Source organism: Macaca nemestrina, chromosome 17, assembly GCF_043159975.1.
Source record: "Macaca nemestrina isolate mMacNem1 chromosome 17, mMacNem.hap1, whole genome shotgun sequence".
In the NCBI taxonomy this organism is placed as follows: Eukaryota; Metazoa; Chordata; class Mammalia; order Primates; family Cercopithecidae; genus Macaca; species Macaca nemestrina.
In genome coordinates, this window is record NC_092141.1 from 17021299 (window position 1) to 17048058 (window position 26760).

The 26760-nt window shown below is 43.7% G+C and overlaps 1 protein-coding gene across 6 annotated transcripts in view; it reads right to left on the minus strand.

Annotated features, from left to right (window-relative positions):
* Positions 1–26760, minus strand: part of LOC105491089 (uncharacterized) — a 133459-nt gene that overhangs the window by 104770 nt on the left and 1929 nt on the right. For 5 of the 6 annotated variants that reach the window (XM_071082402.1, XM_071082397.1, XM_071082401.1 and 2 more), the window contains exon 2: positions 15190–15296. The exons of the other annotated variant lie outside the window; for it this stretch is intronic. In XM_071082402.1, coding sequence (XP_070938503.1) covers positions 15190–15262 — 73 coding nt within the window. In that variant the 5' untranslated portion in view covers positions 15263–15296. The remainder of the gene's footprint in view (positions 1–15189; positions 15297–26760) is intronic. 6 annotated transcript variants of the gene reach the window in all.

The window sequence follows — 26760 nt, forward strand, 5'->3', positions numbered from 1 at the left end:
TCCCAGGTTCAAGAGATTCTCCAGCCTCAGCCTCCTGAGTAGCTGGGATTACAGGTGTGTGCCACCATACTCGGGTAATTTTTGTATTTTTTTTAAGTAGAGATTGGGTTTCACCATTTTGGCCAGGATAATCTTGAACTCCTGACCTCAGGTGATTCACCCACCTTGGCCTCCCAGAGTGCTGGGATTACCGGCATGAGACACCATGCCCAGCCGATGCAAATATTTCATAATACAAAGTAAAGGGGAAACTGCATTCAAGAGAGGACCAATGTTTGTAAATTCATGACCAGAAACAACTTGATACTGGTAATATCTACCTTAAAGTTCAACAAAATAAGAAGACATAAATTAAAGATGACAATTTAAAATGAAAAGTGAGTTAAAAATAATATAAGCAATCTAATAACTCATTAATATTTTAAAGCAGAACTAACCCAAAAGAAAAAGAAATGGGGGCATATTTAGGGCAGTTCTCTCTGAATGCAGATGAAGTGAATCATGTAAAGGTGGGATTTCAATTCAGTGGACAAAGGATGGTTCTGACAACAGTGCTGGCATGACCGGCATCCAGCTGGGAGAGAAAGACCCACAGCTCACATCAGATTACATAAAGAAAGGTGGATCAAACCCCTGCGAGTGTGTGTGTGTGTGTGTGTGTGTGTGTGTGTGTGTGTGTGCACGCGCGCATAAAACAGACGGTGAAACTTAATCGCTTATTTGTAACAAACAAGATTGGAGAGGAAAAACCTTCAAACAAACAGAAAGAAACAATAAAAGAAAACACTAACAGTTAACATTACATAAAAATATAAACTTTTCTATGCTACAGATGTTAAAGCCAAAGGCCCATAGTACACTGGGGTCAAAAACACACCTTTGGGCAGGCACGGTGATTCACAATTGTAATTCCAGTAATTTGGGAGACTAAGGTGGGAGGATCACTCGAGCCCAGGAGTTGAAGACCAGCCTGGGCAATAAAGTGACACCCCATCTGTACAAAAATTCGAAATAATTATGAAGGCATGGTGGTGTTCGCCTGTAGTCCCCGCTATTTGGGAAGCTGAGTGGGAGGATCATTTGAGCCTGGGAGGTCAAGGCTGCAGGGAGCTGTGATCGTGCCACTGCACTCCAGCCTGGGTGACAAAGCAAGAACCCGTGTCAAAACAACAACAACAAAAAACCCCAAAACAAAAAACAAAACAAAAAAACTCCGACATCCCTAAAAAAATACTAACTTATAAACTGATGAGAAAGAAACAATCAGCTCAGTGAAAAAATAGGCAAAAGTGCTAAGTCTAGAAGAGAAAGTGCAATTGGTTAGTAAACATAAAAATATGCTCAGAGAAATACAAATTAAAATCTAATAAGATAGTATTTTTCACTTATCCTATTGGCAAAAATAAGATCAACACTCTCTGTGGCTGCTCAGACTATGTAGAGATGGGCACGTTCATCAAGAGTGAAATGTCACAGCAGTCAGGTGAGTAACCTGGAGACATCTATTAAAATAAAAATGTGCATAGTCTCTAGAGCAGCAGTCATAGTTTTAGAAATTCATCCTATAAAAATAAAATCACAACTATATAGGACTATATGAATAAGGACTGGTATTATAGCATCATTCGTAATGAAGAAAACATAACCTTGCTGGCATTAGTAAGACAATATTTGAATATTCCAGGGCACATCCTTCCTGTGGAAGGCCATGCAGCTCTTAAAATGAGTTCTCTTTGTATATATTGACCTGGAAGGATGCCCATGTTACATGAAATAAAAAGTGAAGGTGCAGCGTACTGAGTAGAATATAGTCCTGTTTATATTTAAAAATATATAAACAAAGCCTATACATTTTATGATTAACACAAAATATACACACTGTTACCACTGATTACCTTGCAGGGTAAGTACTGAAGGAGGAGAAAGATTAGTATTTTTTTTGACACATCTCCATTTTGCTACCAGCATACCTAAATATTACTTCATAAGTCCAGTACATGAATTCACCAATCTATTCATTTTTAAATTACAGTAAGACACATCTAGGCCGGGCACGGTGGCTCAAGCCTGTAATCCCAGCACTTTGGGAGGCCGAGACGGGCGGATCACGAGGTCAGGAGATCGAGACCATCCTGGCTAACACGGTGAAACCCCATCTCTACTAAAAAATACAAAAAACTAGCCAGGCGAGGTGGCGGGCGCCTGTAGTCCCAGCTACTCGGGAGGCTGAGGCAGGAGAATGGCGTAAACCCGGGAGGCGGAGCTTGCAGTGAGCTGAGATCCGGCCACTGCACTCCAACCTGGGCGAGAGAGCAAGACTCCGTCTCAAAAAAAAAAAAAAAAAAAAAGACACATCTAGACTAAAAAGTCCATACTCTATTTTCTGAGATTCTACAGTTTTGCTTAAAAATTAATTTATGCAAAACTAGTATTTTTGCTCCACGTCCTCTTGTTTAATAATAAAATCATTCATATCCCATGTCAACCTTCTATCTACAACTTAAAGTCCAGCTTGTTTCTCCCTCAAATTCTATTATTTGAGGAGGCTTTGAAGTTCTGAAACTATATTCATGAAAAAATGTAGAACAAAATGACATAAAGGCCCTGCAGAAACATAGCTGGTGATTAAAACTCAAGTAGCAGAAGGGCTTCTGTATAATAACATTATTTAGCATTTTATAAATGCTTACAGATAAAAATACTCAGCAGTACCAGGAGTAAAGACAGGACAAAATGTGGGGTGCAAATACGGTGGTACCTTTTAAGTTGAGGTTGCAGTTTTCTTACTGTTTATATTTAAAAACTCCAGCAAATGAGTTTTAAATCATCCCAATAACTCTGAATACAAGGTAAAGAGCTCCCAGAATATGCGGTCCTACTTGCAAGTATTTATTTTTACAGAGAAGATATCAATGTCTCTTCTTCCTCACAGCAAGCCAATTATTCTAGTGATTCTGGGCTGTCTGGTTTGACACCCCAAAACATCTTCCTGAGTTTAAAGAACATTCCTGTTCCTAATTTTCCTTTTATTAGACAGTAACTCTTGCCTTGTCTCATCCTTTGGATAAGATAGATATTAGTTATCCTTTGAATAGGTAATAACTCCATGCTGAGAACTGCAGGAGGTTTCTGCCTGATGGAGGCTGCTGAATTGGGTTTGGATCTTCACAAACACATGTATTTCTGGAAGTTTAAAATCCACGTAAAATTGTGGATCGCTCTGAGTTGAACACAGTTTCCAGGGTGAGTTTCATTCATGAGGCTTTTGGTGTAGCTGTCATTCAACCGTTTTCCACTAGATTTCTATTGCCACTGTCACCATGCTTACCTACCTAGCTTAACATCCTTTATGATCAAATGCCAAGACGAGCTCGGTCTGGAGACCCTGATCCAGCGGCGCTAGAGGAATTAAAGACACACACACAGAAATACAGAGGTGTGGAGTGGGAAATCAGGGGTCTCACAGCCTTCAGAGCTGAGAGCCTCAAACAGAGACAGACTCACATATTTATTGACAGCAAGCCAGTGATAAGCATTGTTTCTATAGATTATAGATTAACTAAAAGTATTCCTTACGGAAAACAAAGGGATGCACCCAAATAAAGGGATGCGCTCTGGCTAGTTATCTGCAGCAGGAGTGTGCTCTCCTTAAGGCACAGATCACTCATGCTGTTGTCTGTGGTTTAAGAACGCCTTTATTCTCTTTGAAGCAATTGTGAATGGAAGTTCATTCATGATTTGGCTCTCTGTTTGTTTGTTACTGGTGTATAAGAATGCTTGTGATTTTTGCACATTAATTTTGTATCCTGAGACTTTCCTGAAGTTTATTATCAGCTTAAGGAGATTTTGGGCTGAGACAATGGGGTTTTCTAAATATACAATCATGTCATCTGCAAACAGGGACGATCTGACTTCTTCTTTTCCTAACTGAATACCCTTTATTTCTTTCTCTTGCCTGACTGCCCTAGCCAGAACTTACAACACTATGTTGAATAGGAGTGGTGAGAGAGGGCATCCCTGTCTTGTGCCAGTTTTCAAAGGGAATTTTTCCAGTTTTTGCCCATTCAGTATGATATTGGCTGTGGGTTTGTCATAAATAGCTCTTATGATTTTGAGATACGTTCCATCAATACCGAATTTATTGAGAGTTTTTAGCATGAAGGGCTGTTGAATTTTGTCAAAGGCCTTTTCTGCATCTATTGAGATAATCATGTGGTTTTTGTCTTTGGTTCTGTTTATATGCTGGATTACGTTTATTGATTTGCGTATGTTGAACCAGCCTTGCATCCCAGGGATGAAGCCCACTTGATCATGGTGGATAAGCTTTTTGATGTGCTGCTGGATTCGGTTTGCCAGTATTTTATTGAGGATTTTTGCATCGATGTTCATCAGGGATATTGGTCTAAAATTATCTTTTTTTGTTGTGTCTCTGCCAGGCTTTGGTATCAGGATGATGTTGGCCTCATAAAATGAGTTAGGGAGGATTCCCTCTTTTTCTATTGATTGGAATAGTTTCAGAAGGAACGGTACCAGCTCCTCCTTGTACCTCTGGTAGAATTCAGCTGTGAATCCATCTGGTCCTGGACTTTCTTTGGTTGGTAGGCTATTAATTATTGCCTCAATTTCAGAGCCCGCTATTGTTCTATTCAGGGATTCAGTTTCTTCCTGGTTTAGTCTTGGGAGAGTGTAAGTGTCCAGGAAATTATCCATTTCTTCTAGATTTTCTAGTTTATTTGCGTAGAGGTGTTTATAGTATTCTCTGATGGTAGTTTGTATTTCTGTGGGGTCAGTGGTGATATCCCCTTTATAAAATACCTAGGAATCCAACTTACAAGGGATGTAAAGGACCTCTTCAAGGAGAACTACAAACCACTGCTTAGTGAAATAAAAGAGGACATAAACAAATGGAAGAACATACCATGCTCATGGATAGGAAGAATCAATATCGTGAAAATGGCCATACTGCCCAAGGTAATTTATAGATTCAATGCCATCCCCATCAAGCTACCAATGAGTTTCTTCACAGAATTGGAAAAAACTGATTTAAAGTTCATATGGAACCAAAAAAGCACCCGCATCTCCAAGACAATCCTAAGTCAAAAGAACAAAGCTGGAGGCATCACGCTACCTGACTTCAAACTATACTACAAGGCTACAGTAACCAAAACAGCATGGTACTGGTACCAAAACAGAGATATAGACCAATGGAACAGAACAGAGTCCTCAGAAATAATACCACACATCTACAGTCATCTGATCTTTGACAAACCTGAGAGAAACAAGAAATGGGGAAAGGATTCCCTATTTAATAAATGGTGCTGGGAAAATTGGCTAGCCATAAGTAGAAAGCTGAAACTGGATCCTTTCCTTACTCCTTATACGAAAATTAATTCAAGATGGATTAGAGACTTAAATGTTAGACCTAATACCATAAAAACCCTAGAAGAAAACCTAGGTAATACCATTCAGGACATAGGCATGGGCAAGGACTTCATGTCTAAAACACCAAAAGCAACGGCAGCAAAAGCCAAAATTGACAAATGGGATCTAATTAAACTAAAGAGCTTCTGCACAGCAAAAGAAATTACCATCAGAGTGAACAGGCAACCTACAGAATGGGAGAAAAATTTTGCAATCTACTCATCAGACAAAGGGCTGATATCCAGAACCTACAAAGAACCCAAACAAATTTACAAGAAAAAAACAAACAACCCCATCAAAAAGTGGGCAAAGGATATGAACAGACATTTCTCAAAAGAAGACATTCATACAGCCAACAGACACATGAAAAAATGCTCATCATCACTGGCCATCAGAGAAATGCAAATCAAAACCACAATGAGATACCATCTCACACCAGTTAGAATGGCGATCATTAAAAAGTCAGGAAATAACAGGTGCTGGAGAGGATGTGGAGAAATAGGAATACTTTTACACTGTTGGTGGGATTGTAAACTAGTTCAACCATTATGGAAAACAGTATGGCGATTCCTCAAGGATCTAGAACTAGATGTACCATATGACCCAGCCATCCCATTACTGGGTATATACTCAAAGGATTATAAATCATGCTGCTATAAAGACACATGCACACGTATGTTTATTGCGGCACTATTCACAATAGCAAAGACTTGGAAATCAACCCAAATGTCCATCAGTGACAGATTGGATTAAGAAAATGTGGCACATATACACCATGGAATACTATGCAGCCATAAAAAAGGATGAGTTTGTGTCCTTTGTAGGGACATGGATGCAGCTGGAAACCATCATTCTCAGCAAACTATCACAAGAACAGAAAACCAAACACCGCATGTTCTCACTCATAGGTGGGAACTGAACAATGAGATCACTTGGACTCGGGAAGGGGAACATCACACACTGGGGCCTATCACGGAGAGCGGGGAGGGGGGAGGGATTGCATTGGGAGTTATACCTGATGTAAATGACAAGTTGATGGGTGCTGACGAGTTGATGGGTGCAGCACACAAACATGGCACAAGTATACATATGTAACAAACCTGCACATTATGCACATGTACCCTAGAACTTAAAGTATAATAATAAAAAAAAAGAATAAATAGATATAAAATGCAAAAAAAAAAAAAAAAAGAACGCCTTTAGGCAGTTTTCCGCCCTAGGCGGAAGTGGGCCAGGTGTTCCTTGCCCTCATTCCAGTAAACCCACAACCTTCATTGTGGATGTCATGGCCATCATGAACATGTCACAGTGCTGCAGACATTTTGTTTATGGCCAGTTTGGGGGCCAGTTTATGGTCAGATTTTGGGGGCCTATTTCCAACAATCAATGAAACATCTACTTGTGTTTAGCCCAGCAAGATTCTGAAAATTAACCCAAAGCTTAGTGGCACTTAGTTTCAGATAAGGTAATGAAGTTAGATCCCGTGTGAAGAGGCACAATCAAGACCCCACAGAAGGAAGCCAAACTTTCTGACTTCTTCAAAATAAGACATTGCTCAGATCTGCTCTGCCACTGTGCCCTCTCAACATTCCAGCTGCAAATAACTCTTCTTCATGAGACTTGTACTTTGTTTTTTCAGGACAACTTCATTTTATTCTCCAAATAAAAGACTGCTGAAGCTTCTGAGAAAAACAAAAAAGAGTGAAGGATCATCTTTGATCACGCAGCGAGCTGATTCCAAAATGCGGACAAAAAGCAGAGACTCAATGGCAATGATTCCGAGAAACAGTGAATGTCACAAGGAGACAACTGGGCTCTTTACAAAGAGGCAATTTCTCTTCTACACATTCCCCCTTTCATATGGAGATGGCTGTGGCTCTCAATCATGGGAAAAGCTGGGCTGTCTTTCTTCCACCAAATGCTCTGCTAGCTGACAGAGCCCAGGGAGCTGTGAACATGGAAACGGGGAGGGAGAGGCTGTAAAGGAGTTACCTAAGGCAACACCGTCTTAGTTCACAAACGCAAGAATTTCCAGCTTACACTGTCCCACATGGACAAGCTAATGTCCAGGATAGGTCAATGGGTTTTAATTCCTACTGTTCCAATTTTTTGGAAGCCAAAGGTTTTCAGACATAAAAAAAAAAATGTCAGACTACAAGTGCCTGTACTAGGCTCCTTCCACCAGAACTTCTCCAACAAAGAACTGTGTGGTGAAGCAGAGATGCCCATGATGAACACCACAGGCCCCTCCAGAATTTACAGAGAGGCTTGTGCTTCCCTCTACTGTCAAGGCCAAAAAACTTTTTTCTTTCATAATTTCAACCTAAAAATCCTGAAGGCCTAAGAGAAGCTTATGTCCACACTGTTTAAATCTGTAAAGATGCAGGTTAGGGAACAGGGAAGCAGACGCAGCTATTTAGAATTATAGACTGTGTATCTATGTCATAAATGTAACCTACAAAAAGAAGTACTATGTGAGTCAACAGATAATGCTGACTACAGTAAGAGGATATGAGAGGACCAGGTTCTACATTAACGGCCAAATTAAATGCCAGAGGCCCCTATCCGTCATGGGTACTAAGATGAGGTCTGTTCAGAAACGGTTCAGGAATCCTCAGGGGAAGGGCTCCCTCTACCTGGGACAGGGGCTCGGTACCAGAGCATCTGCGGCAACAGAGCTGAAAAAGGGACCTTAGGGACCCAAGAATCTATACCTCCAACTTCCGCCCTTCCCCTCTGCGCGGCAGCTGGAGAACACGTGCTAAGCGGCTGTGACCCATTAGAGCCATCAGAGCAACACAGAAGGCAGCAGTGCAGGCACATGCAGTGACGCTCGGGCTGACACTCATGTGCGCACACGGAGTTAAGCCAATTCCAGCAGAGTCTGCACATGCTGCGCTGCCACACTGCTCACCTCCGAGAGGGGACAACCCAGGAACTGGTGGTGCAGGCAAAACACATTCGAATCACAGACATTCTGTTTAGATACCAACAGCATTAATTAGGCACAGATGTTAAGTGTGTTTAATGATCTCTTTTAAAGATGTTTTCCATGGATGCTTACTGGTATTATATAAGCACAGTAAGAACTAGGTAAGTCACCCTGAAATAACAGCATTTATGCTAAGGCTGGCACAGGAGTTTCTGACTCTCCCACCAGGGAAAGGTCAGTTGACCAACCACTCCAGAGAATAGCAGAGCTTAAACGACCTTGAAAACTACTCACTTTTCCCACCTCTTTTAACAGAGGCAGGAGACAGGGCTGGGAATGAGATATTGCTAGTTGGCTGCAAAGATGAGGCTGAGAATGAGATACCGCTAGTTGGCTGCAAAGATGAGGCTAGCACCTTCCTTCCCCACATACCTTAACATCCGTTATTCTAACTCTGAAATAAAAATATTTTTGAAAGTGTAACAGGGCTGAAGATCGTTGATGAGTTAGACAATATCCCACTGTAGAGTTACTGAGTTCCGGTAATAAATGCTGATTTGCATTCCTCTCTGTGCCCTTCATCTCATGCCTATCAGCCTGGCTGCAACCATCACTGTGAGTGCCCATAGATGCAAACAGAGCTTAAGAACCAGGTAATCCCGTGTCAGGATCCAGGTGCTTTTTGGGTGTTCTTACCTTCTCGCAGTTGTACTTGAAGATCTCATCAGAGAATGTTCTGCAAGTTCTTTGGCTGTAGCTGAACCAAGAATGACTTTTGAGTTCTCATTAGATGACTGCCAAAGTCAAATTGAGTTTCAATCAAGAAGTCATTCAGCCAAGATGGAAACACTGGCTGGCTTCTGGAGCTTGGAGGGTGTGAGTTGGTTTTAATTCTTGCTCATGGGGTAGGTTCCAGAAGTGGGTGAGCCATGAGCTAGTAACTGCCCAATAGTCAACTCTTCAGAGGGGACATCTTGCCAGAGAAATGCAAAATCAGACAAGAAACCATCACTGGCACTTGTCTGACTTCCTGCCAAATGCAATGACAGGCAAAATCATTATGATGCCTGATTCAGTACCATGACATGTTCTCATTGGTGTCAGTTCTAAAATTTAGAAATACTTTATGGTAAGGGATTAAACTGCTATATTGAGAAAGTAATGTTGCAAATCACTGGAAAATCAAAAAAGAAAATTCTGTGTTTAAAAAAACAGTGATGTTAAGATTGAAGATGCAGGATGCAGCATAGGGAGTCCTAAACTGCCAGGATGCATGCGGAGATTTCCTAGAAAATCAGGGTTCACGCTGCATGGTCTGGACTGTGTCTCACAATATACATAAGAAATGCCGCAGCTCACACAAGAACCTGGTTATTCGGGGCCACCATGGAAACTTAGGACTTGTCTTTTACCATTTATCATTAAAATAGCATCCATGTGAAGCAACACAAGTTCTGACTGGGATCTTCTTCCAATGACAGACAATAGGGAAGCAAGACAGAGGCAAACAAACAACAGCAGACCAGAGGCCACCCAGAATGGCCTCACTGCTGTTTCAATAGGGAACACTGCAAAATCTAGTTTTCCTAAAATCCACATCCTTTGGTGGCCAGAAGGTAAAGGTCCAGCTATAAAGTAATGATCTTGTCTGGTGCAACTGTAGTCCTAGATACTCAGGAGACTGAGGCAGGAGGATCACTTGGGCTCAGTAGTTCGAGTCCAGCCTGGGCAACATAGCAAGACCACATCTCTAAAAACAAATAGCTAAATAAAATAATAATCTTGATTTTGATTTTTCAAGGTGAGTTGTCTGATCTTCATCTTTCTCCAAAGGCCATTTTATGTAAAAGTCATAAACAAAGAAATGAACTACTCAGAAGCAGAATTAACAGAAAAATCACAACAGAATTCTGAGAAATATCCTCTTTCCAATATCATGAAATTCATGAAAACAGAACATCAGACCCAAAGGCTCAGAAGGAAGTCACTGATCCTGGAACTGTGTAAAAATCAGGGCCAACTGATCAACATTCAGAGCCCAGTAAACTTGATCTAAAAAGACTGATATTTGAAAGATACTTAAAAATTCAAAATCATCTCCTAGTATCCAAGAATCTCAAAGGGCACTCATTCTTGATTGGGTGAATATAATATCGCATTAGTTAAAGCATAAAATACTGTTTATAATTTTGTCTATAAACCATTTGAATTTCAGATAATAGTTAACATTGGGCTCACTTTGGGAATACCTTCCTCTTAAATGTTGCTATTAGCAGAGCTCTCTGGACTGACAGGCTGTGTGTTTCTCCCCCTCAAGAGCGGAGGGGATTGTCACACATCAGCCAAATGCATGTTTTCCACTCTTTTTTAAATAAAGTGGGTTACGTCAAGGCCTTTTGAAGTAGCCCATGGGTGTTCTCAATGAGTAGGCACATCCCTGGGCCAGGAGGAATGTGTTATTATTTGGTGGCCCCTCCCTTTGGGAGTGATTCCAGCTTCTCCCACTGCATGGGAGTGACCTGTGCAAGGTGGTGGGTTCATATTTATTAGTGTGCACTCCCTGCACTAATAAATACTAAGACTCAAGGAGCATCCTAGACAGGACTTCTATTCTTTAAGCCTAGCAGGATACTTGGCTAGAACTTGCCCTTCATGTATAAGTGAGAAGCTTAACACCCCTTATGCTGCTAAGCATGGCAGAACTGCACTGGATAGAATGTTCCTAGAGTTGTGATGGTGCTGGTAGTGCAGACTGATCCCAGAAAAGAAACAGCAGAGCCTTGCACAGAGAGGCATGAAGCATCTCATCCCCACCAGGGAGCCCCACGCATAGTGATTAAGTGAGAAGCAAGCACATGGCCTGGGTGCCCACCAGATTCATGGAGGGGCAGCTGTGCTGGGAACCACCCTGCTGGGGCCCTGCACATTCCCCAGCTCCTTCTGCAGCCAGGCATCATCATCCTCCTCCCCCTCCCCCTCCCCCTCCCCCACCTCCTCCAGCAGTTTCCTCTTCACAGTGCCCAGCTCCTGGTGGGCTTCTCACTTGATATTGTTGGCCACTGCCACCGCAGTCTGCAGATCCGGTTGGAATCACCTCCATTCCTTGGCCGCCTCCTGAAAATGCCAGAGCCCACCCCTGTGTCAGATGCCTGCCAGGGCTGGTGCCTGGGCAGAGACCCCAGAGTCCCTGTGTCAGTCACCAAGAAAGAACAGCCAGCAGTGCTTAGTGAGGCCCTTCTTTCACCGCCTCTCACTGCTAGGAAAAGGCACTGGTGGGAATTACACCTTCAGGTTATGAGAGCTCTCCATCCTGACAACAAATGACTGCTTTGATTTTACTTCCTGCTGGCAAGAATTTAGTTTCAGGGCCCAGGTCATGAAAATGTTCCAAGAGAAAGCAGGATAGAGACAGTGATCCAGATCTCGGAGGGGGTAATTTATAGGAAGATTGTGGTGAAGGCTCCCACCACATCTCCCCTGTATCTGCTCAATCAGAGTCTTTAGTTGCCTCCCCAAATCTGACTTCTGTTCCTCCAGCTTGATCACATTACCTAGAAATAGACAATTCAGATAGGCCTTGGAAGAGTTGTGAGACTCTTGAGAGAAGGTAAGTCAGGTAGCAAAGGGGCAGCTCCAGATGCCACAGCAGGTGTTCAAATCTATCCATTCTACTCTAAATGCAACTTTTAGCAATTTCAATTTACCCTGCAAAGAGGGGCTGGAAGAAGTAAGTTCCTCCAAGACAGGGAACAGGATGATCTGAAAAATACATGGTGCATATTGAGGTTACAGCCTCAGCAAACAGAATGCACAACCAAATAGCAGCACTATGGGAAGAGGCCTCAATGGCCATGCACACTTGCACACCGAGCCCAGCCTCCCTTGCACTCACACACAGTCGTCCTAAGCATCCTTTATCACTGTGAGATAGAAGCTTTCACATAACAGAGCACATGACTGCTTATTCCTCCTGTGGTTTGTAAAGCACTTTCCAGAGTCGTGGGTGTCAATCACAGTTAAGCCTCTGAATCACTGATGAAGCTTTCGAAAAGCACTTACGTTCTAGTCCCACACTCCAGGTACATGGAGGCAGAATCTCCAAGGGCAAAAGGAACCCAGGGATGTGTGCATTTAACATCTTCCCAGGTGGCTGGCCCGCCTCTCCCTACAGCCCCTCATTCTCCCTGCCTCCAATTCTCTCCATATGGCTATCAGTCATTCGAGTTTAAATGTGATGGTGTCAGTCACCAAGCTGAAATTTCTCAACAGGTCCTCATCCTCTAACCTAGAGCATTAGTTTTCTATGAAGCATGTGAATCAGAATCACCAGAGAAGGCTAAAAAGATGCCTGTTGGCAGGTCCTACCCCAGCAGTTCTAGTTCTAGTGGGCCTGTGAGTCTGCATCTGGGATCATTCTGCAGAGTAGAAAACACTCCCTAATTTCCTCTTATTTTTCAGTCCATTTCTCTCCCATCAGGATCTTATGGGAAGGAGTGATTGGTCTAGGGCCAGATTCGTGTGTCCCAGGGTCTCTGAGCAAAAAGATATCCGAATAATACTTCAAAATCCTTTTAAAAAGTTTAACAGCTTTTCAAAAGATGGCTTGGGTTACTGTCAGTCTTGGATATATGATGATATAACCACAGGGGTGGGCCTAAATTTTGCTGTGGACATTAATTACACACTGGTTTTCTTGGTGTGTCTGTGCTGACTTTTAAGGATTTAGGGACAATACAACCCCATTCTCAACAGCAAAATATCACAAAAACAAAAACAAACAGAACAGAACTTGTCTTCTTTGACTTTTCTTCTCAATCATGGTGCTGGGTTTGGAAGGATACACTGACGATGATGGCGTACAGGTTTTCAGTTGTATTCTGAGAACAGCCTGGATGGCACCAACGCTGAATGCTGAGGTCCCGCAGTTCTACTGCGTGTCATGTCCAAGGAGAAATGGGGCAGGCGCTGTCAACTCTCACTCATACCAACTCATCAATAACTGGAATACACAGGTTCATGCACAGAGTTGCCATGCACACCAAATCAGCGAACACTGAACTATCGTGAAAAATACAGGTTAATACAGGTTAGGTTCCCGAGATCCTCTGGTCACAACATTCTCATCAACTGAAATGCCATTTGTGTTATACAGGTTCATCTGCCAATCTCTCCATAAAACAAGTAAGTCTCATCAGCAGTGGAAATCCATTCTTCCCATTTCCTTCTTCCTGATACTGAGCAAGTATTTTTAAATTCTTCCTCAGCCTCCTGATCTGCAGAATCTGCCTTGCCTCCAAGGTTAACCTTTCTCACACTTTACAGCCTTTTGAAACCTGGGAGCCGACCAGCATTAGCCAAGAAGAATTTAATATTTTCCTGATTTTGGGCGATGTGCACGTAAATGTCTTTGGTTTTCAGTCTCACAATAATGTTGCCCACTGCTTTTTAAAATTGGCTGTCTTCTCATGAATCCATGAATTTGGCCACTTTTCCATCTTTTCCACGGCTGCATCACACTCTACAGATGTCCCTTTAGCACGTCAGGGCAGCTTTACAAACGTATTGTCAAACACAAACATATTGTCAAACTTCCTCTCCCTTTCTCTCGTCGATTCAATAACTCACGTTTAACAGCTCAGGAGCTCATGCCTTCACGAAGCTTCCCTAACACACATGTTTTCTCTGCACGTCTCTCCCAGCCTCCCTGTGCTTAGGGACAGTGGACAGCACTGCGGCACTGCACTTGGGGCCATTTTAAACAGCGAAGTCACCAAAACCAAGCAAAAAAATGCTAAAAGTGCAGTACTAAACAGACCACAGAAAAGACATGTGTACAGTACGAGAAGGTAAAGTGTTCGCCTGACCTCATGGGGAGCATAAGCACCAGATGACTCAACTTTTTCACTTCTCTGTGCATGTCCAAAAATGACAAAAATGACTGTGAAAGTGCTCGGTGTGTTGATTTGGGGGTTAAAATACATTTTAGAAGCTGGGTGCCGTGGCCCATGCCTGTAATCTCAGCACTTTGGGAGGCTGAGGCGGGAGGATCACCTGAGGTTGGGAGTTCAAGACCAGCCTGACCAACATGGAGAAACCCCGTCTCTGCTAATTAAATTCAAAATTAGCCGGGCATGGTGGCGCAAGCCTGCAATCCCAGCTACTCAGGAGGCTGAGCAAAACTCCATCTGAAAAAAAAAATAATAATTTTAGCAAGCAGGTGGATTTCAAAAATGTGAAATCTGTGAATAAGGAGGATCAACTGCATGGGGTGGGGAACTTCTCAGGCAACTGACCAAGCTATTCTTAGTAATGGCTGGTGTGACCTAAATGCTTTGTCCATTAAATCTTTTTCTTTTTTTTTTTGAGGCAGAGTTTCACTTTGTTGTCCAGGTTGGAGGGCAATGGCGCGATCTCAGCTCACTGTAACCTCTGCCTCCTGGGTTCATGCGATTCTCCTCCCTCAGCCTCCTAAGTAGCTGGGATTACAGGCATCCGCCACCACACCTGGCTAATTTTTGTATTTTTAATAGAGACGAGGTTTTACCATGTTGGCCAAGTTGGTCTCAAACTCTTGACCTCAGGTGATCCACCCACCTCGGCCTCCCAAAGTGCTAGGATTACAGGTGTGAGCCACCACACACGGCCATGTCCATTAAGTCTTTTGTCACAAAAGCAAAGAACATTAGATATGACAATTTGATAAGGCTCATTTGGACAAAGCAGGCAATGTTTAATCCCTTTTAAAAATTTCTTTCCCAAGTCAAAGTAAACAATGAGCTCATAAGCCACATGCTGATGCCTCTTCAGCAACTAAGTGGCCAACATCTGTAACTTACTTGATATCCTATCATCAATGGCACACATGCAGGAATTGTTTTCTTCCTTAGACGAAGAGCACACATTGTTCATCCACTGTGACACCTATCATCCATCTCTATCAGATCTAAGAGACAACACAGAGTCAATACTTGGTGACTGGCAAGGTATTTCTTCTGAATAACCCATTCCTACCCCGCAGAATGTCCTTAGGAAGAGTCCCTGTGAACTCTCACACAGTCACAGCTGAAGTGTCCCAACTTGCAGCCTCCAAGCCGATCAGGCTGCATAGAGACAGTGGCAGCAGCAAGGCTCACACACAGCACATCTAGCACACACAAGAAATATTTGTGGCCGGGTACAGTGATTCACATCTGTAATCCCAGTGCTTTGGGAGGCTGATTTGGGACGATCGCTTGAGCCCAGGAGTTTGAGGCTGTGGTGAGCTATGGTCGTACCACTGCACTCCAGCCTAGACAACAGACTGAGACCCTCTCTCTAGAACAACAACAAAATGAACAACAAACAACAAAGCATTTGCTATTTTTCACAGTCACTTATGTTGCTTATTTTTTTCTTCTGTTATCCAGTTTTAAACTTAGTTTAAGAGATTAATGATTGTTTCTTAGGGGCTATTCTTCCCAGGAGACTACAGCACACTCAAATGAAAGACTCTTCATAAACCCCAGCCAACACACGGTCGAAAACCTTCCCACAGTCACCCACTGCTGCTGGGTTCTTTAGTGTCCTACTCACTCCCATTCCACATTTCACCTGGGCTTGACCCCACTTATTTTTTAGCTCACTGATAAGTTGATTACTATGTAACTTGACAGCCTGGTGCTGTTCCACCTCATCTTCCAATGCAAACATGGTTTCTTTCATGTCTTTGATCTCTGCATCACTCTCTGATGTTTCTTCTTGTAGCTTTAGGCTTGTTCTGTTTAGCTGTTCTGCTTGGTGATTACATATCTCCTTCAGGTATGAATAATCTTTTTCCACTTAAAATAAAAGGAAAGTTCCCTGGTTGGCTTAACAACAACAAAGTTCACATGGTGATCAGTCCACTACAAGCCAAAGCCCCATCATGGACACAATATACCCATGTAACAAACCTGTGCATTAACCCCCTCAATCTAAAATAATACATTACAAAAAGCCCCTGGCAAGTCAGCAGCAGGCTCATGGACACAGTGGCAAAGACGCCCTTGGCATGTGCTGTTTCTTGCATTATTGGCCTCAGAAACAGCTGAGGCTACGAATAGAGAAAGATGATGTATGCTTCCAAACGGCTGGATTTTGTGCCCCTTCCTACAAGTCAAAGGGAATCTGCACGCACTTAAATATTCCTCTTTCCTGCAGCTGGGGGAGCGGTGCTTTCCTGGGAGGCACTGGCCCTGCACCAAGAGGGCTCCTTGGTGTGGCCGCCCCACCGCACATCAGCTGTGGAGCGGCGCCCTCTGCTGCTGAGCTGTGAACAACACCCCTGAAGCCAGGCTGATCTGCAATCTCCTTAGCCCTAAGATACTTAGCCATTAAGTTACAACGTTTCTTTAGAGAAATACATTATGAACCTGATAGAGAAACACAGTGGAAGGCACAGAGCACTGAAACATACACACACCAGAAGCAGAAAAGTGGCAGAGTACAGTCGTTCCACTTGTTCAATTTTTGATTGTTAAATATTTTAAATATACAGGAAACTACCAAAAATAATGATAAACAGGTATCCAGACTTAACAATAGTTAAATTTTGCCACACTTGCAAAATCTTTTTATTCTAGGAAGAATTTTTTAAGCTTCAATGTTCCCTCCCACCTCCAAGAGTAATAAACATTATCCTAAAATTGGTATGTGGTCATCCCTTGAATGGTTTTTCACTTTCACTATGTATGTATGTATCCATGATAATGCGTAGTATAGTTCTGGGTGTTCTGAATGTTTTACACAATGATGTTATACTATATTGTGCTTTTAGAGTATACTATATTATGTTGGGTTTGTAACATGGTAACATGCTCTATCCCTCACCAACCTATGCTTATTATGTCCTTGCAGCTTGTTTTTAGCTGTGTTTTCAAAATGTATCCATACTGATACACATCCTGCTAGGTGGCTACTTTAGTTGCTGCATAGTATTCCACTGTCTACAGAAGAAACTATAAACAGAGTAAACAGACAACTTATAGAATGGGAGAAAATATACAGTTAAGGTATATATTAACAAAGGGAAGCCAGGCAGGTGGCTCTGGACTGTAATTGCAGCACTTTGGGGGGCCGAAGTGAGTGGATCACCTGAGGTCAGGAGTTCAAGACCAGCCTGGCCAACATGGTGAAACCCCGTCTCTACTAAAAAATACAAAAAATTGGCCAGGCGCAGTGGCTCACGCCTGTAATTCCAGCACTTTAGGAGACCGAGGCGGGCAGATCACTTGGTCAGGAGATCGAGACCATCCTGGCCAAGATGGTGAAACCCTGTCTCTATCAAAAATACAAAAATTAGGTGGGCGTGGTGGCGTGTGCCTACAATCCCAGCTACTTGGGAGGCTGAGACAGGAGAATCTTTTGAATCAGTGAGTCAGAAGTTGTAGTGAGCCGAGATTGCGCCACTGCACTCCAGCCTGGTGAAAAACTGAGACTCTGTCTTAAAAAACAAAAAACAAAAAATTAGCTAAGTGTGGTGCTGGGCGCCTGTAATCTCAGCTATTTGGGAGGCTGAGGCAGGAGTATTGCTTGAACCCTGGAGGTGAAGGTTGCAATGAGCTGAGAGCACACCATTGCACTTCAGCCTGGGCAACAACAGTGAAACTCCGTCTGAAAAAAATAAATAAAAATAAAAAGGAACATGGCGAGAAGATATAACAATTATAAATTTATATAAACCTAATGACAGGATCCCAAAACATATTTTTAAAAATTGACAGAGCAAAAGGGAGAAACAAATACTCTTACACTAGTATTAGGATATTTCAATACTCCACTTTCAATAATAGAACAACCAGACAGATCAGTAAGAAAATACAGGACCTGAACAACACTACAAACCAATTGGACACAACAGCCATATAAAGAACACTCCACTCAACAACAGGAGAATACATTCCTCTCAAGTGCACATGGTACATTCTCCAGAATAGACCACGTTAGGCCACAAAACAAACCTTAATACATTTTTAAAAATTAAAATAATTCAAAGTATCTTTTCTGATCACAATGTTATAAAACTACAAATCAGTAACAGAAGGAGAACTGGAAAATTCACACGTGGAAATTAAACACACTCTTCTTCAATTGGTCAAAGAAGAAGTGACAAGGGAAATTTGAAAATATCTCGAGACAAAGGAAAATGAAAAGGCAATATGCCAAAAGTTATGAGATACAACAAAACAATGTGAAGAGGGAAGTTTATGTAAATACATACACTGAAAAAGAAGAAACATAACCCGATCATAACCTAATTATACACCTTGAGGAAACAGAAAACGAAGAGCAAACCAAACCCAAAGCTAGCAAATGGAAATGATTACAGCAGAGATAAATAACATACAGAATGGAAAAACAATAGAGAAAACCAACAAAACCAAAAGCTGGCTCTTTAAAAGATAAACAAAATTGGCAACACATTAGCTAGACTAATAAAAAGAGAGACTCAAATTAACAAAATCAGAAATGAAATTCATTAAGAAAAAGAAAACTCAAATTATCAAAATTAGAAATGAAATATACTAAGAAAAAGAGAGAGGACTCAGATTACTAAAATCAGAGGTGAAATTGGAAACAGTATTACTTATTTTATGGAAACAAAAAAGATTGTAAGAGAATACTATGAACAGCAGTATACCAATAAATTTTATAACCTGGATAAAATGGACATATTCCTAGAAACACACAATTTACCAAAACTGACACATTAAGAAACAGAAAATTTGGTGGCTGGGTGCGGTGGCTCAAGCCTGTAATCCCAGCACTTTGGGAGGCCAAGACGGGCAGATCACGAGGTCAGGAGATCGAGACCATCCTGGCTAACACGGTGAAACCCCGTCTCTACTAAAAATACAAAAAAAACTAGCCGGGCGTAGTGGCGGGCGCCTGTATTCCCAGCTACTCGGGAGGCTGAGGCAGGAGAATGGCGTAAACCCAGGAGCGGGAGCTTGCAGTGAGCTGAGATCCGGCCACTGCACTCCAGCCTGGGCGACAGAGCGAGACTCCGTCTCAAAAAAAAACAAACAAAAAAAAATGATTTCAAGAGACATTTTACCAAAAAAAGACCTATGACTGGACAACAAGCACACGGAAAGATGCTCAACATCACTTGTCACTAGGGAACTGCAAATCCAAACCACAGTGGGATACTACCTCACACCCCCTGGGATGGCTAGAATGAGAAAGATGGTCAATGACAAGTGTCAGTGAAGATGTGGAGAAATCGGAACCCTCATGAATCAAGTGAATTATAAAATAGTGCAGCTGCTTTGGAAAGCAGTTAGGCAGATCCTTAAAATGCTAAATGTAGAATTGTATGACCCAGTAATTCCACTTCCAGGTATCCATCTACTCGAAAGAAATGACACATGTCCACCCAAAACTTGAACCCAAGTGTTCACGGAAACATTATTAATAATCATAGTGACTAAAAAGTAGAAACAACCCAAATGTCCATCCACCGATGACTGGATAAGCCACATGATATATCTATAAAATGGAATGTTATTTAGCCACAAAACTGAAGCAAGTACTGATACCTGATACAACATGGACGGCCTTTGAAAACATGCCAAGTGAAGCAGCTAGTCACAATACACCACATATGATTCCATTTATGGAAAATGTCCAAAATAGGCAAATCTGTAGAGACAGATAATAGATTAGTGGTAGCCTGGGGCTGGGGAGGAATAAAGATTGACAAGGTTTCTTTGTGGGGTCATCAAAATGTTCAAAAATTAGGGTTAAATTAAAATGAATTAGGTTGCCTAACTCTGTAAATACACTAAAAAACAGACTTGCATACTTTACACAAGTGAACTTTATGGCATGGAAATTACATCTCAATAAAACTGCTTATTCGAGGGGAAGCAAGAAGGGAGAAGTTGGTGGGAAAAAAGACTTTGTTATATCTTTCAACACGTTGTGAGTTTCAAACCATCTGACTATACTATCTATTCAAAAGGAAATCTAAAATCAAAGGATCAAACAAAATTAAAGACAGACTCCTGATACTCCCCCAATTTGGGCTGGGGAGTGAAGAAGGGAGCTACCACCCACCCTGCCATAGTGTGAAGCAGTGGCTGAGTAAAGTCCGGTGGTGGGTTCTATGTGACAAGGGCAGCCTTGGGGAGGTTCCAGGGCCCATTCATGGCCTAGAAGTCACCAAAGCCACTGGACCTGAGGGGGAGATAATGTCCGACTAATCAGATGGCAGATGGCCCCAAGTGACTGGAGGAGCTGTCCATGCCCTTCCTCCTCTACCACTATCTCGACCTACATAAAATCTCAGAACCACCATCAAGCCCAAAGAGGAGCACGAAAACCCCGACTGACACCAGTCAGGCAGAATAGAAGCTTGAGAGAGAAGCTCCATTAACGGAAAGGGAAGAAAGGGAATTCCTCTCTGACACTAACTCTGTGGGCTGGGCTTACACCCTGGACTACCGCAGACTGGGATCAGCATGGAGACTCTCCCCTGCACCCCGGGACCAGAGAGCAGCCAAGGAGGGTGATTCTCAGAGCCCTCTGCTGTGCCTCCTCACGTGCTTGGCTGGTTAACAGGTGTTGCACCAAGAAAGATCTCTGTGGTCAAATTAGCTTGAAAAATGGTAGGTTAAAGAAAGTCAAAACATTTTTTTTTTAACTGCAGGCCTTCTCAGAGCCTTTTCTTGTGACTCTTCAAGAGGGAGTCTGGCAGGTTCAAAGCACTTTTGTGTTTTTTGAGGGATATCTAATAGGAAAGACAGTCTTCTTCATTTTACAGCCGAGAAGAAGCGGCTCAGCCAAGCTCCCAGAGTGGGTCAGTGAACAACCGGCCAGGGCTGATTCGGCAGCACCAGACAGCCTCTGCCACTGCCAGGTCACAGTTCTGGCTGGGTTCCGAATCATGGTGCCAGAGCTCTGGGGAATTTCATCCTGTGTCGAGGCAGCCTCTGGTCACTGCCTTATCCAGCTCTCTCAGAAACTACGTATCTGAGCCCCTGGTCAGGTACATGTCTGGGACATGGTCGGTGAGCACAAAAGATGATCAGAGAACAGATCTGCTCCCCGCCTGGGGTGTGGGGACAGAGCAGCAGGGAAAGGCTGTGAATCTAGGCTGTGTCCGGGATCCATCTGGCAGTGGGGTCCATCTGCACAGCGAGGGACCTGCAGTTTTCCCCTCAATCTGTTGTATATAAATCAGCCACAACCCCTCCCAGCCTCGTGCCCGCACCTTGGGTCTCTGAAGCCCAGGTGGGTGGCTGGGGTCCAGGCTCCTAGCATCCCATGAGGCACTGCCCACCAGTGCGCACAGAGCAGTGGAAGGCCTGCCTGGCCTTGGGATGAGGTATCAACTATGGGATGGCCCGAGTCTTCTAGATCTGGTCCTGGCCAAACCCTTGGTCCTCATCTTCTGCCCCACTCTGCCACACACCCAAGGCCAGCTCTCCAGCCTCCCAGTATCACTCAGGCCCCTCCTTTTTCCTGGACATACTTATTCATGCCTGGTCAGCTCCTCCTGCTCCCCCTTCAAGGCTCCACTGAGGTGTCACCTCCTCCAGGAAGACATCCCTGACTTCCCCAGCCCAAGTCAGGTGGTGTTCATTCTCTGTGTCTCGTTGGCCCTGTCCAACATCCAGCAGAGCACTTGAGAGGCTGAACCCCTGGGCTGGACAGCCTGGGTTTGAATCTTGATCCTGCTGCACACCAGCAGAAGGCCTCGGTAGCAATTTATGGAACTCCTCTGTGCCTGCATGTTCTCTGAGCAAGAGGGGATGAGAACATTGCCCATCTCACAAGTGGTTATGTGCATGAAGTGAAGGAGCACAGTTACGTTCTTAGAGCAGGTTCTTGGCAAACAGTAAGTCCTCGATAAAGGCCGTGGAGGATGAACACTGGCCCCTATTGCACTGCATGGCTACTGTACTCCTGTGTCTTCACCATCCTCTGAAACCTCCCAGGGGATGGGAAGCCCAGCAAGTCAACAGTGGAGTGAGAGGAACGTAAAAGCCAAAGAAAGCCCATGGGCCCTTGGGAAGAAACTGAAGGACGAGGAGGATGCAGGCAGGTGGAGACGAAGGAGGGAGGCTCCAGGAAGCAGCTGGAGCAGGGTGATGGTGCACAGAGCAGGAGAGGAGATGCAAACAGTCAGCAAACACGGAAAATGTCCAGTCTCCCAAAAATCAGAAAAACACAACTGAACAATGAAAAACTAACTTTCACCCATCAGGTTGCAAAGCTTTAAAGTTGGTAACATCAAGGGCAGAGGGGTGATCTACAGAAACATGAACTCAGGGCCCACTGGAGGGAGGGAGTTGGCAGCAGTATTCTGGAAAGTAACCAGACATAGTCAGTTAAATGCAGAACACAGACCTAACCCACTCCTCAGAAATTCTCCTCCTCGGTGAGCCTCCTAACGACAGTGAGAAACGGGAAACCATGTAAATGTCCATGCAGCAGAGGATGCCTGAATAAGTAGGGTGCACAGGGCAGAGCCAGGAGTCTATGCCACAGGTAAAAGCGTGAGACAGATGTAGAAGCTCTCAGGACAGATATTGAGTGAATAAAAGTAGTTTATAGCATGAGCCTTACAGTATTGTTACTGGAAGGATGTGAGTGTGAGTTGTCCAGGTCCTTAGTGTTTTGAACAAATAATTGAACAAAACACACAAAGTAGCAAAGAAATTAAACACAGGAAAGCAGCAGGAAGGCAGGGATTTATTAAAGTGAGAAAGCACTCCACAGGGTGAGAGTGGACCCGAGCAATGGGCTCAAGGGCCTGGTTACAAAGTTTTCTGGGTTTTAAGTACTCCTTTTGAGATCCCTATAGGCTACCCCTTACCTGGATGAAGGATTGGTGGTGGCTAACTAAAGGCTGGGGCAAACTGGTGCCCTATGCAGAGGAAGGGATGGCTCATTCTTGGCCCTGGCCAATATTATATGAATGAAGCCACCCATGAAAACACAGTAGATCAATACTAAGTGGAATATACACCAAAATGCAAGGGTCCTTAACATTCAAAATAAATCATTTAAGTCATCCCATTAGCAGAAAAATACAGGAGAAAATAGTAAGATCATTTAGACAAAAAGTTTTTTAAAGCATTTAATAAAATTTAAAATTGAACCACACACACACACACACACACACACACACAAACTTGAGTAAAATATCAAAGAGGACGGGCCAGGCATGGTGACTCACACCTGTAATCCCAGCACTTTGGGAAACCAAGGTGGGCGGATCACCTGAGATCAGGAGTTCGAGACTAGTCTGACCAACACGGAGAAACCCCATCTCTACTAAAAATACAAAATTAGCCAGGCGTGGTGGCACATACCTGTAATCCCAGCTACTCAGGAGGCTGAGGCAGGAGAATCACTTGAACCCGGGAGGCAGAGGTTGCAGTGAGCCAAGGTCACGCCATTGCACTCCAGCCTGGGTAACAAGAGTGAAACTCCGTCTCAAAAAAGTAAAAAATAACAAAAAAAGAAGGCAACTTCCGGCCAGGGATGATGGCTCATGCCTGTAATCCCAGCACTTTGGGAGGCCGAGGCAGGGGTATCACCTGAGGTCAGGAATTCAAGACCAGCCTGGCCAACACGGTGAAACCCCGTCTCTACTAAAAATAGAAAAATTAGCCAGGCATGGTGGTGGGTGCCTGTAATCCCAGCTATTCGGGAGGCTGAGGCAGGAGAATCACTTGAACCTGGGAGGTGGAGGCTGCAGTGAGCTAAGATCGAGCCATTGCATTGCAGCCTGGGCGATAAGAGCGAGACTCTGTCTTGAACAAAAAAAAAAAAGCAACTTCCTTAATTTGATGAAGTCTGATGAAGTCTAATATGAGCCAATAACAAACAACATAATTAATAGAGAATTATAGGAAGCTTTTTGCCCCAGTGCAGGACCAGACGAGGATGCCTGCTGTCACTCTCTGATCAGGATTGTAGTGGAGAAACAATACAGTAAGAAAAAAAAAGGCATTAAGATTAATTTTTAAACCAAAAAAATTGTCATCATGACACTATTACATGCCTAAATAATCCCTGAAAACCCCAAAACCAATACCATTAATAACTTACTGGATACATTATTGTTATCAACCAGATTACTTTAAACTAGTATGAAAGCAACAGAAAATAATGATCAAACTAGAGAACAAGTATGAGTACAAAATGAGCAAAGCATATGAAGAAAAGTAAGGCACAGAAGCCAATAAACATTTGCTAAACTCTACCTCACATGAAACCTGCCACTGCAAGTTCCAGGTGAGAGGATCCCTGCAGAAACACTGCAGGGCAGGAGGATCCCCGGAGGCAGGACCACTGGGGAAGTGATGGAGCCCCTGCAGTGGGGAGGGTCTCAGGCCCAAGAGGGCCAGGTGGCTCCAGACCTCCTGCTCCAGCTTCCCCTTACTCCCCACACTAGGCACAGCCCCACGTGACTGGCCATGTCTTCTCTGCCACTGTGCAGCCTGCCAAATGGCAGCCTCCTTGCCCATTACATCATTCTAGGCTTCCCTTTCATGGGTCACCTTCTCCCTCCCAACACAATGCCAGAATCCACCCCAGGAGGATAGGGATCGGGAACCAAACTGTGGCACAATGAGTGGAGACCCTGGAGGCAGACATGGGTGCAGGCACCAAGAGTAGAAACACACTAGGCCTGGCCGAAGAGTTACAAGCACAGAAGATGGGGACATTCAAGGGCAGACACGGGCTGTAGGCACAGGAGAGAAGACCTGGGCTACAGTTACAGGGGATCCATACAAAAAGGGAGCTCACTGGCTACAGATGCATGGCACAGAGGCACACCAGGGACAGACATGGGTACAGGTGCAGGACAGAGGAGTAGGTGAAGGTTGGTGTGGGCAGGGAGCACAGAGATAGAGACACCCAAAGGTAGATGTAGCTGTAGGCTGAAGGGTGGAGTCACAAGAGTCCTAATGTGGGCTGCATGGACAAGGGCTGGAGACACAGGAAGACGGGCATGGGAAGTAGGCACACTCAATGACAGGCCCCTACTGCAGTAACAACAGACGGAGACACCCAACGAAACAGACTGGCTGCAGGTACAAACACTAGGGATAGGCGTTTTGGGCACAGTCTCCTGGGAGAAATGATCCAGAAAAAGGACAGAAACAGGCTGAAGGCACAGGGGAAGGAGACACGAGTGCAGACATGGCCCAAAAAGCATGGATGAAAACACTGACTGTGGACATGGATTAGGGGGACAGAGAATGTAGCAAACACAGGCTGGCATGGGCAGAAGCTCAGGGGACAGACAGACAAAACCATCGGAATGGGCTGCAACGGATTGAGGCACTGGAAGACTGCTACTGCCTGAAGGCTAAGGAGATGGCAACACTCAAGGCAAGCAATGTGCTGCAAGCACACAGGATAGAGACTCACATGGCTGGCAAGGGCTGCAGGAGCAAGAAATAGAGACTTCTGACTGGAGGCTTAAAGTGCAGGCAGAGGACAGACCAGGTGACAATACACAAGGGCAGACGTGGGCTTCAGTCATTATGGAATGGTGATACTGGTGAGAAGATACAGGCTTCAGGCACAAGGATGGAGACACACAAGGCCTTGCATGGCTACAGGCATACAGGGTGGAGACACTGGGAGGTCAATGCGGCTGCAGACACAGGGTTTGGAAACAGCTGGTGGAAAATGTGTGCTGTCAGATAAATCCCTGCTTAGAGAGAAATTTACAGCCTTAAGGGAATGTGTTACAATAGAAAAGAAGATTGACAATCACTCACACAAACTTCCTTCTCAAGAATTAAAAACGATCAAAATGAAAGAAAGCAGAATTAAAGTAATAAAGAGCAGACATCAATGAAATACGAAAAAAATGCAACAGAAACAAATCAAGGATAAAAGTTGGTTTATAGGGTCAGGCGCGGTGGCTCACGCCTGTAATCCCAGCACTTTCAGAGGCTGAGGCGAGCAGATCATGAGGTCAGGAGATCGAGATCATCCTGGCTAACATGGTGAAACCTTGTCTCCACTAAAAAATACAAAAAATTAGCCAGGCGGGGTGGCGGGTGCCTATAGGCCCAGCTACTCGTGAGACTGAGGCAGGAGAATGGTGAGAACCTGGGAGGCGGAGCTTGCAGTGAGCCGAGATCGCGCCACTGCACTCCAGCCTGGGCGACACAGCGAGACTCTTGTCTCAAAAAAAAAAAAAAAAAGGTTTATAAATATTAATATACTTAATAAACCACTAGTGAAACTAATTAAGGTAAAGAGAAAACACACAAAAGACCAATATCAGGAATCAAAACAGAAGCCTGCTCTACAGAGCAGTGTATTAAGACACCAGGAGGGTTCGGTGAAATACTTAGGACTACGAGTTTGACAACAGAGATTCAAATAATACCACAATGAAAAACAAACTT